This window comes from Empidonax traillii, unplaced genomic scaffold (genome assembly GCF_003031625.1).
Source record: "Empidonax traillii isolate 1590-97213 ecotype Southwest subspecies unplaced genomic scaffold, ASM303162v1 scaffold25:size3598162, whole genome shotgun sequence".
NCBI lineage: Eukaryota > Metazoa > Chordata > Aves > Passeriformes > Tyrannidae > Empidonax > Empidonax traillii.
Genome location: NW_020955218.1, coordinates 2842581 through 2854855, shown reverse-complemented (window position 1 = coordinate 2854855; position 12275 = coordinate 2842581). Strand labels below are relative to the sequence as shown.

Below are 12275 nucleotides of genomic sequence, written 5' to 3'. Positions count from 1 at the left end.
CCCCCCCCCCCCCCCCCCCCCCCCCCCCCACCGGTGGGGTCAGAAATGGGCAGCCCCGTGGAAAGCCCCCAGTTCCAAGTGAATTCCCGCCCGGGGTCGCACTCGGCGGGCAATGCTGCCGCCTGCCGGGACGCGGCGGGACGGGCCGGCGAGACCCGGGGAGCTGCCGCCGGCTCTGCAGCTCCCGGCGGCGGCGGGGGACGGGGATGCTCCACCCAGCTGAGAGTCAGGCGTCGCGTCGTCCCTGGCAGCTCCAGGAGCCTGGAGGAGCGGAGGATGCCCGTTTACCTGCGGCACGACAGCGTTAGGATGACTTTTACCCGGTGTGCGGCAGGAGTTTATAGCGCTGAAGGGATGCACCCGGTTCACGCTGAAGCTGGGGTGCCAGGAATGCCACTGTGGCTGTCACAGAGAGAGATAATGGCAGGGATTTATTGGCATTTAGGCTCCCTGAATGAGCAGGAGAGCCTGCTGGCTGCAGAGCTGTTATCAGCGTGTCTGTGCGGTGCTGTCTGTACGTGCCAACTGCCACACCCCTGAAGTTACCCAGGGGGTTGTAAAGCCGGGACATTTTGGGGGAGAAAGGTGAAGGAGAGGGAGGAAGAGGACAAAGCTTAGATAAAATTTGTTTGGGGGTTTGTTGGTTTTTTTATTTGTTTTTTGGTTTTTTTTTTAAGCTGGGAGGGGAAATTGCTTTATCGTGAAATCACTAGACTGTGCCTGGAGAAACAAGACTCGGAGGAAGGAAAATAACTAGGAGTTGCCCGTTCCTAGATCTGAGTTAGTTTCTATTAGCAGAATGTGAGTTTGGTTTATGTCTCAGTAACCCTCTCATGTGGAAATACTTACACAGGGCATGTGTCCAGGCCCTGGTATTAAACTTTTGACACCTTTTCCAAGACACACTGAGGATTTTAGGAAATTTTTTAGGAAAATCCCATTTCCATTCATCTTTCTCTTGCAGGGACAGGTCAGATTCGAATTTTTCAAAATCTCAGTTGTATTTTTTTCAGTTTGGGCTGTCATTGAGCTAATGCATTTGGTAGATTTAATTAAAGAAGGGGGAGAAACACTAGCATTCCTGCCAAATGTGGCTGGAGTTCTGGCACAGGAGCCTGATGAACCCTCTCCAGCTCTTTCTTTCGTGCAACTTGAGGCTGGGGAATTGAGCAGGACGGCCTTGCTGGCTGGCCACGGCAGGGAGTGTCCTGCAGCCCAGCCAGCAGCTCTGGTGTGGGGCCTCACTGGTGTGCTGAGGGGTCCTCACATCCAGCCCGCACCATCCAGCTGAGCTTATCTATTTATCTTCTTCCTCCACAGAAGGCACTAGTAAAGAGCTGCTGGCTAAAACAGTGGCATTTATGGTGGAGGAGGCAGAGAGAAAACAAAAGGTTGACTTTGCTTTAGAGGCATCCCACTTATGTACATAGCGAGACTGCTGGATTCAAGGGACATCTACCCTTGAGCTGTTAATGGCAGCCTGTGCTAAATTCTAGCTTTTGGCTTCAAAAACTGTGGGTGTTTTGACCACCCAGCTCTCATTTTAACCCTTCCCTGACCTCCAAAGGGCAGGTTCAATAGTAAGCTCTATACTGTCTAGCACAGAGATCACCTCTGGTCGTAGCACAGGCCCCAGGTGGTTTGCCTGACAGCTGCCCCGTGACCCCGTTATTTATTACCGGCGAAACAAAGGACCCCAGAATCACCATGACAAACTGATTCAGTTGAACCCACAGCGTGGAGTGGGATGGTATAAAATGTATAAATCTGTCATGCATGGACCTCCCATGTGCTAGTCCAAGGGCAGTAGGACCCAGGTGGAGCCTGCTTTTCCTTCCCATCTCCCAGGGAGAGGAGCCAGCCATGGATCTGGCCAGGGGAGCAGCTGCTGCAGCAGACCAGGGACCCCCATGCACATGCAGGACTTCACTGCAGCTGCTGCCCCTCAGTCCCTGGCCGCCTCCTCTCCTGATCAGTCACTTTGTCCCTCCTTCACATGGCTCCTGCTCTGCTCTGCTCTCTGCCACCACCTCTTGAGCGTGGCCCCTCTGCTCCCCAGAGCCAGTGGTCCATAAAGCAGGTCCCTGGTTCATTCTCCATGCCCTGCCTTGTGCAGCTGTAGGCAAGGGGCCCTGCTGCCCCAGCCAAGCATGGCTGGGAGGCAGGGCTGGGAGCTCTTCTGCTGGGCACAGCACCAAAGCTGGCACCAAAGCCACCACTGGGACACTGTGGGCTCGCTGACACAGACAGGAGACTTCCAGCTCATTTCCAAGTAGCGGGGTGTTTTTTACGGTTTTCTGCCCCAGTTGCCAGCTGAGTCACGTTCAAAAATTCAGGAGTGGTCAGAGTGGAAGTTTCCTTGTTATGCTGAGCAGTTTGTGTGGTAATTGGTCAATGGTTGCTGGCCTGTATCTGTCTCGAGGTACTGTCATGCTGGTGCATGAGAGGAAGGTATGAGGAGCACTTGCTCCATCTACGGGAACAGCCCAGTGCTGGGCTTCAGGGAGGCTTTGGTTTCGGCTGCTTCCTTTGCCTTGGGTTCCCCTTAAAGAGAATGTCAAGCCATCTGTTCAATGCTTTTGGTTTGTTTTTTTGTATAAGTTGGGAGAAGTAGTTTGGGGGATTTTTTAGGGAAAAAAAAAATACTGTCCTAGTTCTGATTACAAAGCTTATAAGCACGCACGTTATATTTAGACATGGCTGTCCCACCATTATCCATGTGAACGTGGGCCTTATTAAGGAGATGCTGTTTTCACCCAAGCCCAGCAGAAACAAACCTACCTTATGAGAGCTTTATCACTCCCCATCCTTGGCTGGGACTGCTGCCCACCCCAGGAACAATTATATTTTCAGCTGTTATTGGAACCTGATCTGGAATCCCCATTGTTTATAACATTTACATACATGCTCTTTTTCCATCAAGATGTTACTGTAAACTCTTTTCTTAAGGCAGGAAAGACAGACCCCATACCTCCCTCCAAGTAGAGAAAGATGGATATAGCGTCAGGCTCAGTTAGATCCAATTGTGGTGGCTTTCCCTAAAGTGAACAATGCAGCTTTTGTGATAGACTCCCAGCAGAAAGCTTGGAAGTCTTGGAAAGGAGGGAATAAAACAACACACACCCCAAAGTCCAAACCCTGAGATAGTTCAGGTCCTTGGGATGCAGAGGAGATGGTGTTTCTTTTGAAGAGGGCCAGAGTTAGGCAGTATTTTCCCCTTTGAAATGTGGCACTGACATAAAAGAGGTGAGGTGGTTAAAGCTGGCAACAAAAGAGTATGTCCAGTCCAGCCTCAGCCAAAATACCTGTGGAGACAGAGGCTGAGCACCCAGGGCAGGCCCGGGCACGGAGAGGACCTGCTTTGGTAGGGCATCCAACCCACCTGGAGCAGCACCAGCTCAGGGCTGCTGGAGCGGGGAACAAAGTGGCCTGCTCAGTGCTGGAAGTGCTTAAAATGCAAATGTACAGGAACTTCAGACCATCCCCCTCCCTCCTCCTCGGCGCGGAGGAAAGCAGCTTAAATACAGCCAGGCCTGGAGAGGAATGTTAAAAAGAGGGGAAGAATCGCCCTCCTCCTTTCCATAGGGACCCGGGCCCGGCCAGATTGAGTATGCATGACTGAGCAAGCAAGCAAGGACAGCTCCTCTTTTAACTTTCCTGAACAATGGCTCCGGCTTCTTCCACCATTTCGCATTCCCCCTCCTTCGAGGCAGGAAGGGGGCAGCGGGCGAGCAAGCCCCGACGCCGGGCTGGGGGAAGACGGGCTTTGTCGCTGCCCTATAAACACCGCTTAAGCTCCATCTCCAACAACAATAAAACACCCCACGTCGTGGAGGCTAAAAAGGGACCCCACCGGGTTAAAAGTCATACGTTGAGGAGAAAGATTATGCTATAGGACAAAGGACACCTTAGATTATTCAAACTTTTTTTTCTTTTTTTTAACACGGTCCCACTTTACTTTCTCTTTAATCTTTGCCTGGGCAGTAGAAATCAACCAAGATATTTCAGATTTCCCAGATCCCCAAGGGCACGGGTTTTCTGTGGCTGTCACTGCTGGGAAATGTTTTTTATTGGATGGGTCTTCAATCTAGGGAGGGCTTCAATTTAAATTACTAAAAAACCCTCTACCATACCATCTTCCTGGAGCTTAAAAAAAATTAAAAAACACAGCCCTTCTTCCCCCACTCACAAATGTCTTCCTCTATCTCTGAGCAGTTAATTCAGTTGCTAGCAAGCTTCAGCACTTTTGGTTTGTCTGACCTCAAACTCAGCTGATGCGTCACACCAATAAGCAGCTGAACTGGGTTTGTCCCCAGGGATGCTGCCAAGCACCCTTGCAGACAAGGCTGGTCCTGCCAAAGCCCTTCCTTACAAACTCTTCATGATGATGTTACTCAACATCCTGCACAGGAGGCACCGGGCTCTCTTCCTTCCTTCTCCTCCTCCATCCCTCACAAGATCAAGCAGCCCCGAACTTCCACCCTCAGCCACAAGGCTGTACTTACCAAACCCAACAGATACAGATACACATCTTTAAAAAGCAAACAGACAACACAGATACGGCTTTTTTTTTTTTTTTCAAAAACATACTTCATATTTCCTCTTTTATTATATAAATATGTTTAACCTTTTACTGTAAGAATATAAAATGTTTTAAGAGGATCTTTGTTATTTTTTTTATACAAATTCACAAACAGTACAATTAATCCATAGGGGTCTCTGGGTTTGTGTTAAACTCCATGGTCTGGCCTGTTACTGTGGAGGATTTGAGATTTTGAACAGATGAGCAAAAAAAAAGCCAAGATATTTAAAAACAAAACAAAAAAACAAAAACGAAACCCAAACTTGCTCTTCCTCTTTAAAATAATAATTAAAAAATAATCTAAAGACCCAGCTCCATTTTATCGACAGAACAGAGATAAGACAGATGAACTTCAGTCTCCTCCCTTTCACATTGCAGCCTCAGGGCCTGTAGGCCAGCTCTGCTCCTCTCCACCTACAAAAAGGAAGGCTGGCATAGTGACCTTTTGTAGGTGGTTTAGGAGGGGAGGGGAAAGCATTTGCATATATCCATATATATAACTTTTTTTTAAAAAAAAAAACAAACTTGCATTTTACACATTTCTCTTAACAGTAGCCCGATCCTCAGCGTGGATTCTCATGTTACATGTTTGTGCTAGAAGAGTAAAAATGCAGAAGCACAGTTTGGGTCCCCAGTCCCCAGTGAAGAGGGAGGGAGAGGCACAACCAGAATGTGAAGGTGGGACACAGTAGGGTAAGCCTGAAAACAAACATGAAAAAAAAAAAAAAGGCAGGGGGAGGAGGGGCAAAAAGAACAAACCCAAGGGGCGTTATTCCAGTCTAGGCACAAAAATGTTTCAGTCTCAAAATCTCTTTCCTGTAAGAATTCCAGGGCTTTTGAGGAGGGGGGAAAAAAAAAGTAACAAATTAAAACGAGGTAGCCAGACATCATATATATATTTATATATATAGAATATATTCAGCAGAAAAAAAATGTACTTAAAAATCCACAAGAACAGCAACTTCATTTGTCTTTAAAAATAAAACCATGTAAGAAAATGAATACTGTAAAGGGGAGAATGAGTGAACTGGGATCAGTTACAGGATGTAAGCAAGGGATAGATGGCAGAGTAAGAGGCTGTTTTTGTAGCAGTAATTTTTTTTATGCATTTCAAAATAAAAACAGGTCACAGTATCTCAAATGAAGCAGAAATTAAGCTGGAGATTTTTCCTTAAGTTCCCTGGGTAGCAAGGAGCTAAAAACCCCTTCTACCTGCTCACCCCCGATCCAAAGAGGAATGGATATGTAGCTGGATATGTCTATCCCTGTTGCCAAGAAGAAGGAGGGGAGAAAAAGAGAGAATGATGAAAGGGAAGACAAGTCTCGGTAACTCTCAGTGTCCCCCAGTGCACGGGCAGGCTTAAGAGACTGGGGCCTGTGTCCAGTCCCCACAGAGACAGGAGAAGGAGGAAATGGTATCTTCATCTCCAGTAGAGAGATGGGGAGAGAGAATGGAGTGCCTAGGCTTTTCCATTAACCACAGTGCAGGATGACATGGAAACATACTGACAAAAGGAGAGGCTGTAGCTATCGCTAATCTCAGTGCAGTGGAGAACTGGAATAGTGGGAGGTTGTATCCACCCACAGCAGAGAATAACATGGAGACTGAAAACAGATTTAAAACGAAAAAAAAAAAAATCAATGTACCTAGGGAGCAGTATTTCTGTCACAAATGTGTGGACAGGGGAGGGGCAAGCGCAGAGGTGGAATGGTTGTTTTACCACAAGCTGTGTCTGTGCCCAGCCCAGGATGACTGGGTGGCTGGGGACACAAGTGTAGCTAGGAAGCCTTTACAGCTGTTATTATTTTTTGTTCCCATCTCCATTACCACTCTCCTTTATAAAAACCAAAAATAATCTATTCTGAATACATGGCAGAACAAGGGTCTGTCTTTATCCATCCTTAGTGCGTGAGGGGATGGAATCAGGGAGTGGGGATAAAGAGGGGTGTCTCTAGCCCCAGTGCATAAGAGTGTGGGCTTCTACCTCTTCTGCAGGGAAGGATGCTATGGGAAGGGAGAGCTCTGTCTCCCCAGCGTGGAGTTTGAGGCATGACCTGGAAAATGGATAGGTGCTTTCTCTCTCTCCTCCTGCTCCCCCTTCCTCCTCCTCCTCCACAGCAAGGGTAGGCAGGCAGCACAGAAGGGTCGAGGATATACTCTCTTTCTCTGTATTCCCCCCTGCGGTGCCAGAGTGCGTGGGTAGCATGACTCTGTGCGTGCCCCTCTCTCTCTTTCGCTCCTCCTCTGCAGCAGTCAGTCAGTTAGTCAGTCAGTGAGTCCCTCCAGAGGAGATGGAGGTCTCGGGGCGCCCTCCTCGTCTCACCTGACCTTCTCACTCTCAGTCATTTCCCAAAGTCCCAGGTTGAGCACTTTGAGGCAGGGCAGCTGGGTGATGCGCTCCAAGCCCCGCTTGGTGATGCGGGTGCAGCCGTAGAGGTCGATGCCCGTGAGCTGGCTGAGGTGTTCGGCAATGAGCTCCAGGCCCTTGTCGGTGATGCGGACGCACTGGCCGATGTTGAGGGTGCGCAGCCCGTGCATCTGCCGCACCATGCGGTTGATGCCCTCATCGCTAATGTGGCAGGAGCAGAGGGAAAGGGAGCGCAGCCCATCCAGGCCCTGTGCAATGTAGGCCAGGCTCTGGTCCCCCACCTTGTCGCAGAAGGAGACGTCGAGGCCGGACAGCCGCAGGCTGCCCATGGCCAGGTGCATGATGCCCGTGTCGCTGATGTTGTCGCAGGAGCGCAGGTTGAGGCTGCGCAGGCTGCTCATGTGCGACAGGTGCAGCAGCCCCGCGTCCGAGATGCCCCCGCAGAAGCTGAGGTTGAGCTGGCGGAGGCGGCCCAGCCCGCGGGCCAGGTGCTTGAGCGAGAGGTCGCTGAGCTTCTGGCAGTCCTGCAGCGTGAGCTGCTCCAGGCCCAGGCAGCCCTCGGCCGCGCTGCGCGTCATGCCCGCCAGGTGCCCGATGCCCACATCGGAAAGGTGCCGGCAGGAGCGCAGGTTGAGGCTCTTGAGGCGCTGCAGGCCCCAGGCGATGAGCAGGAGGCCGGTGTTGGTGATGTTGCTGCAGCCGCCCAGCTCGAGCACCTCCAGGCCCTTGAGGTACTGGGCGATGCGGCCCAGGCTGCTGTCCGTGATCTGCTTGCAGAGGCTCAGGTTGAGCGAGCGCAGGGAGCTGATCTCCGCCACGAAGGCGTGGCTCAGCCCGTTGTCGGTGAGGTTGTAGCAGCCGCTGAGGTTGAGGCTCTCGATGTCCGCCATGCCCTGGACCACGTAGCTCAGGCTGCGCCGCAGCGACAGGATCTGCACCCGCCGGATGCCCCGCGCCGCCAGGCTGGGGAAGAGCGAGGGGTTGGCGCGGCGCAGGTGCAGCTTGGCCTCCACGCCCCGCCACACCGAGCGGTGGTAGGCGGCGTCCCGCCAGGCCGTGCACACCTGCGCCGCGCGGCCCTTGTCGCGCACCTCCAGGTACCCGAAGATCATGGCGAGCAGCTCGGGGAACAGGCACGAGATGTGCGTTTCCATTGCGCGCCCGGCCGCCCCCGCCGCGCCGCTCCCCCCTCGCCGCCGGGCCCGGCCCGCTTCCGCCCGGGGCCCGCCCGCCTTCCGCTCCACGCCGCGCTCCTCCTGCCGCCGCCGCCGCCCTCACATCGCCGGCGCGGGCGGCGCGGGAGACGCTGCTGCGCGACCGCCGGCCCGGCCCCGCCGCCTCTACCGCCGCGCCGAGCGGGCCGCGCCGCTGCCGCCGCCGCGCTGCTGCCGCGGCCGCGCCGCCCCGCGCCGCATCCCGGCGGGCGCGCCCCGGCGGCGGCCCCCGCGCCCCGTGCCCAGCGCCGGCCGCCGAGCCCCGCCGCTGCCGCCGCCTCCTCCCTTTGTCTCCGCGCCGCCGCCGCTCACAGTCCGCGGCCCCGCGCCGCCCGCATCCCGCGCCGGCGGTGAGGCAGCGAGGGCAGGGGTGGCGCGGCCCGGCCCGGCCCGCCCGCCGCTGGTACCGACTGCGCCGCTCCGGGCCCGCCCGCTCCGCTCCGCCCGCGCCGCGCGCTGCTGGGCCCGGCGCCGCTCCGGCCCGCGGGAGGGGGAGGCGCGGCCAGGCGGGGGGGGGAGGAGGCAGCGAGGGATGAGGCGGTGCTGGGCCGGGCCTGTTCCCCCCCGCGCCCGCTCCCCCCTCTCCCCCCGCGCCGCTTGCGCAATGGTACGGTCCGGAACACTGCGAGCCGTCGCCCTGGAAACAGCGCGGCGCCCTCGCCGTGCCCGCGGCGCGGCCCCGAACGGCCGCTGGGGGCGCCCCCGAGCGGGGCCGGCGGGCACGGGCCGAGCCCTCCCTGTGCGCACCGTGCGGGGCCGTGTCCAGGCGGCTCTGGAATAGCCATCCAAGGAAACTCCATCTCTCTTGAGCAGTCTGTCCCACTGCGTGCTCACCCGCACAGTAAAGAAGTTCTTCCCCCCCGTTCAGGTGGAACTTCCTGTGCTTCAGTTTCTGCCCTTTGCCTCTTGTCCCACTGCTTGGCACTACCAAGAAGAGCCTGGCTGTGTCCTCTCGACACTCTCCCTTCAGATTGTTATGGTCACTGATGAGGTCCCCTCTCAGTCATCTCTTGTCAAGGCTGAACAGGCCCAGCTCAGTCATTTCTTGTAAGAGATGCTCCAGTCCCTTAGTCAATTTTGTAGCTCTCTGCTGAACCCTCTCCAGGAGCTCCATGTTTCTCTTGTACTGAGGAGTCCAGACCTGGACACAGCACTCCAGATGTGGCCTCAAGAGGGCTGAGCAGAGGGGCAGAATCACCTACCTCAACCTGCTGGCAATGCTCTTTCCTAATGTGTTACTAATCCTAATTCCCACCTCACTTCCCTCCTGGTGAGTGCAGAAGAGCCATGGTGGGCGCTGCATTGTCACCCATGAATGACAGGTCCCCACCATGGCGGGGATGGAGGGGCCACAAGCAGCAGCCTGGCTTCAGAGCATCACTTAGGATTAAAAAGACCTCTGAAATCGAGTCCAACCATTGACCAAACACCATCACTAAGTGCCGTGTCCAGTCTTTCCTTAAACACCACCAGGGACAGTGACTTCACTACCTCCCTGGGCAGTCCATTCCAATGTCTAATCGCTCTTTGCTGTGAAGAAATTCCTTCTAATGTCCAGCCTGAACCTCCCTTGGCACAGCTTGAGACTTCAGCTCGGCCTCTGACCATGCTCCCTCACTCCACCCTGTGAGCTCCTGGTGTCTGCCACCAGCCCACCTCCATGGGTTTGCCAAGGGCCGTGTTTGGCTGGTTGATAATCCCTCGAACTCTCTGGGAACCCTGGGCCCTGTGAGGAGGGACAGGGGCTCATGCACCTGTGGGAGGTGGCAAGGGGAAAGCAGGACTCTGCCTTGCCCTTGCCCTCTCTGCTGTGGTCTGTAGCATGGCCTTGAGGCAGTGTAATAGCCTTGAGGGCCAAAATTTGGGAACCCTCTGTCCAGGCATGCCTGCAGGAGCAATAGGAGCATGGCTGTAAACAGCTCAGAGATCTAGATAACTGTCAAGGTTGCCATCTACCCGAGTGTGGACCATTTTAGGACGTCTGTAATGGGAAATGGAAAATCTTCTGAAAATGGCTTTCGTCTAATGTCCTCCTTGAACTTGCTCTGAAAATAGCTGAAGTACTCACATAAACCAAGCAATTTCCAGTGATTTGCAGCAATTTCAAGAAAGAATGTTTGAAAACCACATTTCCTGTGTGTCTGTAGCCTCGTGTAATGGTAACTGTGCACATCTCAATGCTGGGCAGTATTGCGTCAGTGTTAAAAATGGGTTAAGTTCCAGGTTAAGTACCAGAGATCAGGTAAGGCTTTTCAAAACAGTTTCAAAAGAGCAGAACTGCCCCTCTGTGCCAGAGGACTGTAAAGAAAAAAATAAAGTTCACATTTGTTCAACATGACAGGGCACTTTTTAAATACTGTTTGGATTATTAAAATACTGCACAAATCAGCCTAGTTACTGATGTGTTTGCTGCAGTGAGGCTTTCACTAACCTGAAGGAATAGGCTTTATTTTGATCATCATCTAAATTTGTCTGCTACAGAAATGTCTGTGGCTCCCATCTTCACAGATTCCATATTAGCAGACCCTGTTGACTACTTAGAGGTTAAACATTTAGATTTCATTCTGCTTCTTTCTTTCCTTCTTGCTGTAAGTTAGAGGCAAGGCGAGTTGAAGGACTCTTAGAGGCCCTGATCCTGCAATAAGATCCCAGTGCATATAAGCATCACTATTGACATCAGGCTGTGGTTTGGCAGTGCAGAAAAGCCAGCAGTGCAGCTCCTATTATTGGCTCAAAAATGGGGTGGCCACATGATGTGAAGCGCTGACCTGGTATTCATTCACCCTGCCTGCTCAAGTTAATTCAAGCAGCTTTTGACAGGTTAACTTTTTACTAGCAGACTTTATGCCAGCTCAGGTGTCCCTGCACACAGCCCCAGCCAGATCAGGTATCGTCTGCACCCCTGTGGCTGGCGTAAGGCCAGCGCAAAATTGGTGTTGGCTCCGTATCGTGCACTCTGGCTCATTCAGCGGGAGCCTGATCACATGCCTCGGCCCAATCCAGACCAAATTTGTACTCCTGGGTGATCCAGCAATGTGTAGACCCGGTTTTAGAGACTGTGGAGCTGCAGTCCCCACATAGGACTGTGCACTGTCACCCAGCGTGAGTTATCTTTGTGGCATTGTTGATGTAGTTTGGTGCTGTCAGAGGCTTGGTTAACCACTGGGTTAGTAAGAAAAAGATAAGGGGCAGTAGATTTTTCTGAGCAGCTGCACTGCAGGTGGGCTGTGCTCAGACCAGTCGTGGACCATTGCAGCCGAAAAGGAGAATTTCCAAAAGTGAGGAGCGGGGAAAGATGCAGCATCTCGCAGGTCTGCATTGGCAGGGATTGCTCCTCTGAAGGCAGCGGGATCGCTCACGAGAAGACTGAGTCCAGCAGACATCAGGCAATGTGTGAAGGAAATGTGGTACAAAAGTAGTGTTGGTGTATCTTATGATTGTTGCATTACTCATAACTGGCAAAGCTGCAAGCAAGTTATACAAGTCATTCTGAAAGAGTGCTAATGAAGTCTTTCACCATATTATCCCAAACTTAACTGCAGAATCTTACCATGGAAATAATGTGGTATTTCCTCCCTCTAAGCCTTTCTCTTTCAAATAACCTTTGAAGGAGAGCAGGGAAAGGTGATCTCTTCAAGGCATAAAAGCTTACCTGAAACACTTTTTTCTTTATGCCTTCAAGTGCCTGTTGGGTGCAACCAGCAAAGGTTAGAAATAGATGATGCATTTTCTGGAGACTCTGAAGTTCTCTTTCTCACACGTTGTATACTTAGAGTACATGTCATTTTTTTGTGAACAGTTAAGATTTGCATGTTGAGTGGAACAGCCTGGAATTTGGACTCATAATCCTAATCTACTCTAGGGTTGGTTTGAGGGAGGAGAGGGCACAGAAATTATTATTCTAGTAGATTTTTATTTCCCAATGAAAGTGACAGATGTTTGGAAACAAAGGTTTAGAAGGACAAAGTGGAAGTGCATGAAGAGGGCCAATTTGTCACATGGTTGTTCAGTTGACTTTGTATTTCCAGGAGTAAGGAAATATGTGCCATGTTTTTCATGATCTCATAAATAGGAGGTGGTAATCACCGTGCGATAAACTGCATTTTATTA

General features: G+C 52.4%; 1 protein-coding gene across 1 annotated transcript; it reads right to left on the bottom strand.

Moving 5' to 3' along the window:
- Positions 1 to 5098: 5098 nt before the first annotated feature.
- Positions 5099 to 8146, bottom strand: FBXL14 (F-box and leucine rich repeat protein 14). Its single transcript, XM_027905875.1, has one exon. It carries the CDS (start codon positions 8103 to 8105, stop codon positions 6903 to 6905), a length of 1203 nt encoding a protein of 400 aa, XP_027761676.1. The 5' UTR covers positions 8106 to 8146; the 3' UTR covers positions 5099 to 6902.
- Positions 8147 to 12275: the final 4129 nt, after the last annotated feature.

Coding starts and splice junctions, on each gene's coding strand:
- FBXL14 (XM_027905875.1), bottom strand. CDS start 8,105: ATGGAAACGCACATCTCGTGCCTGTTCCCCGAGCTGCTCGCCATGATC.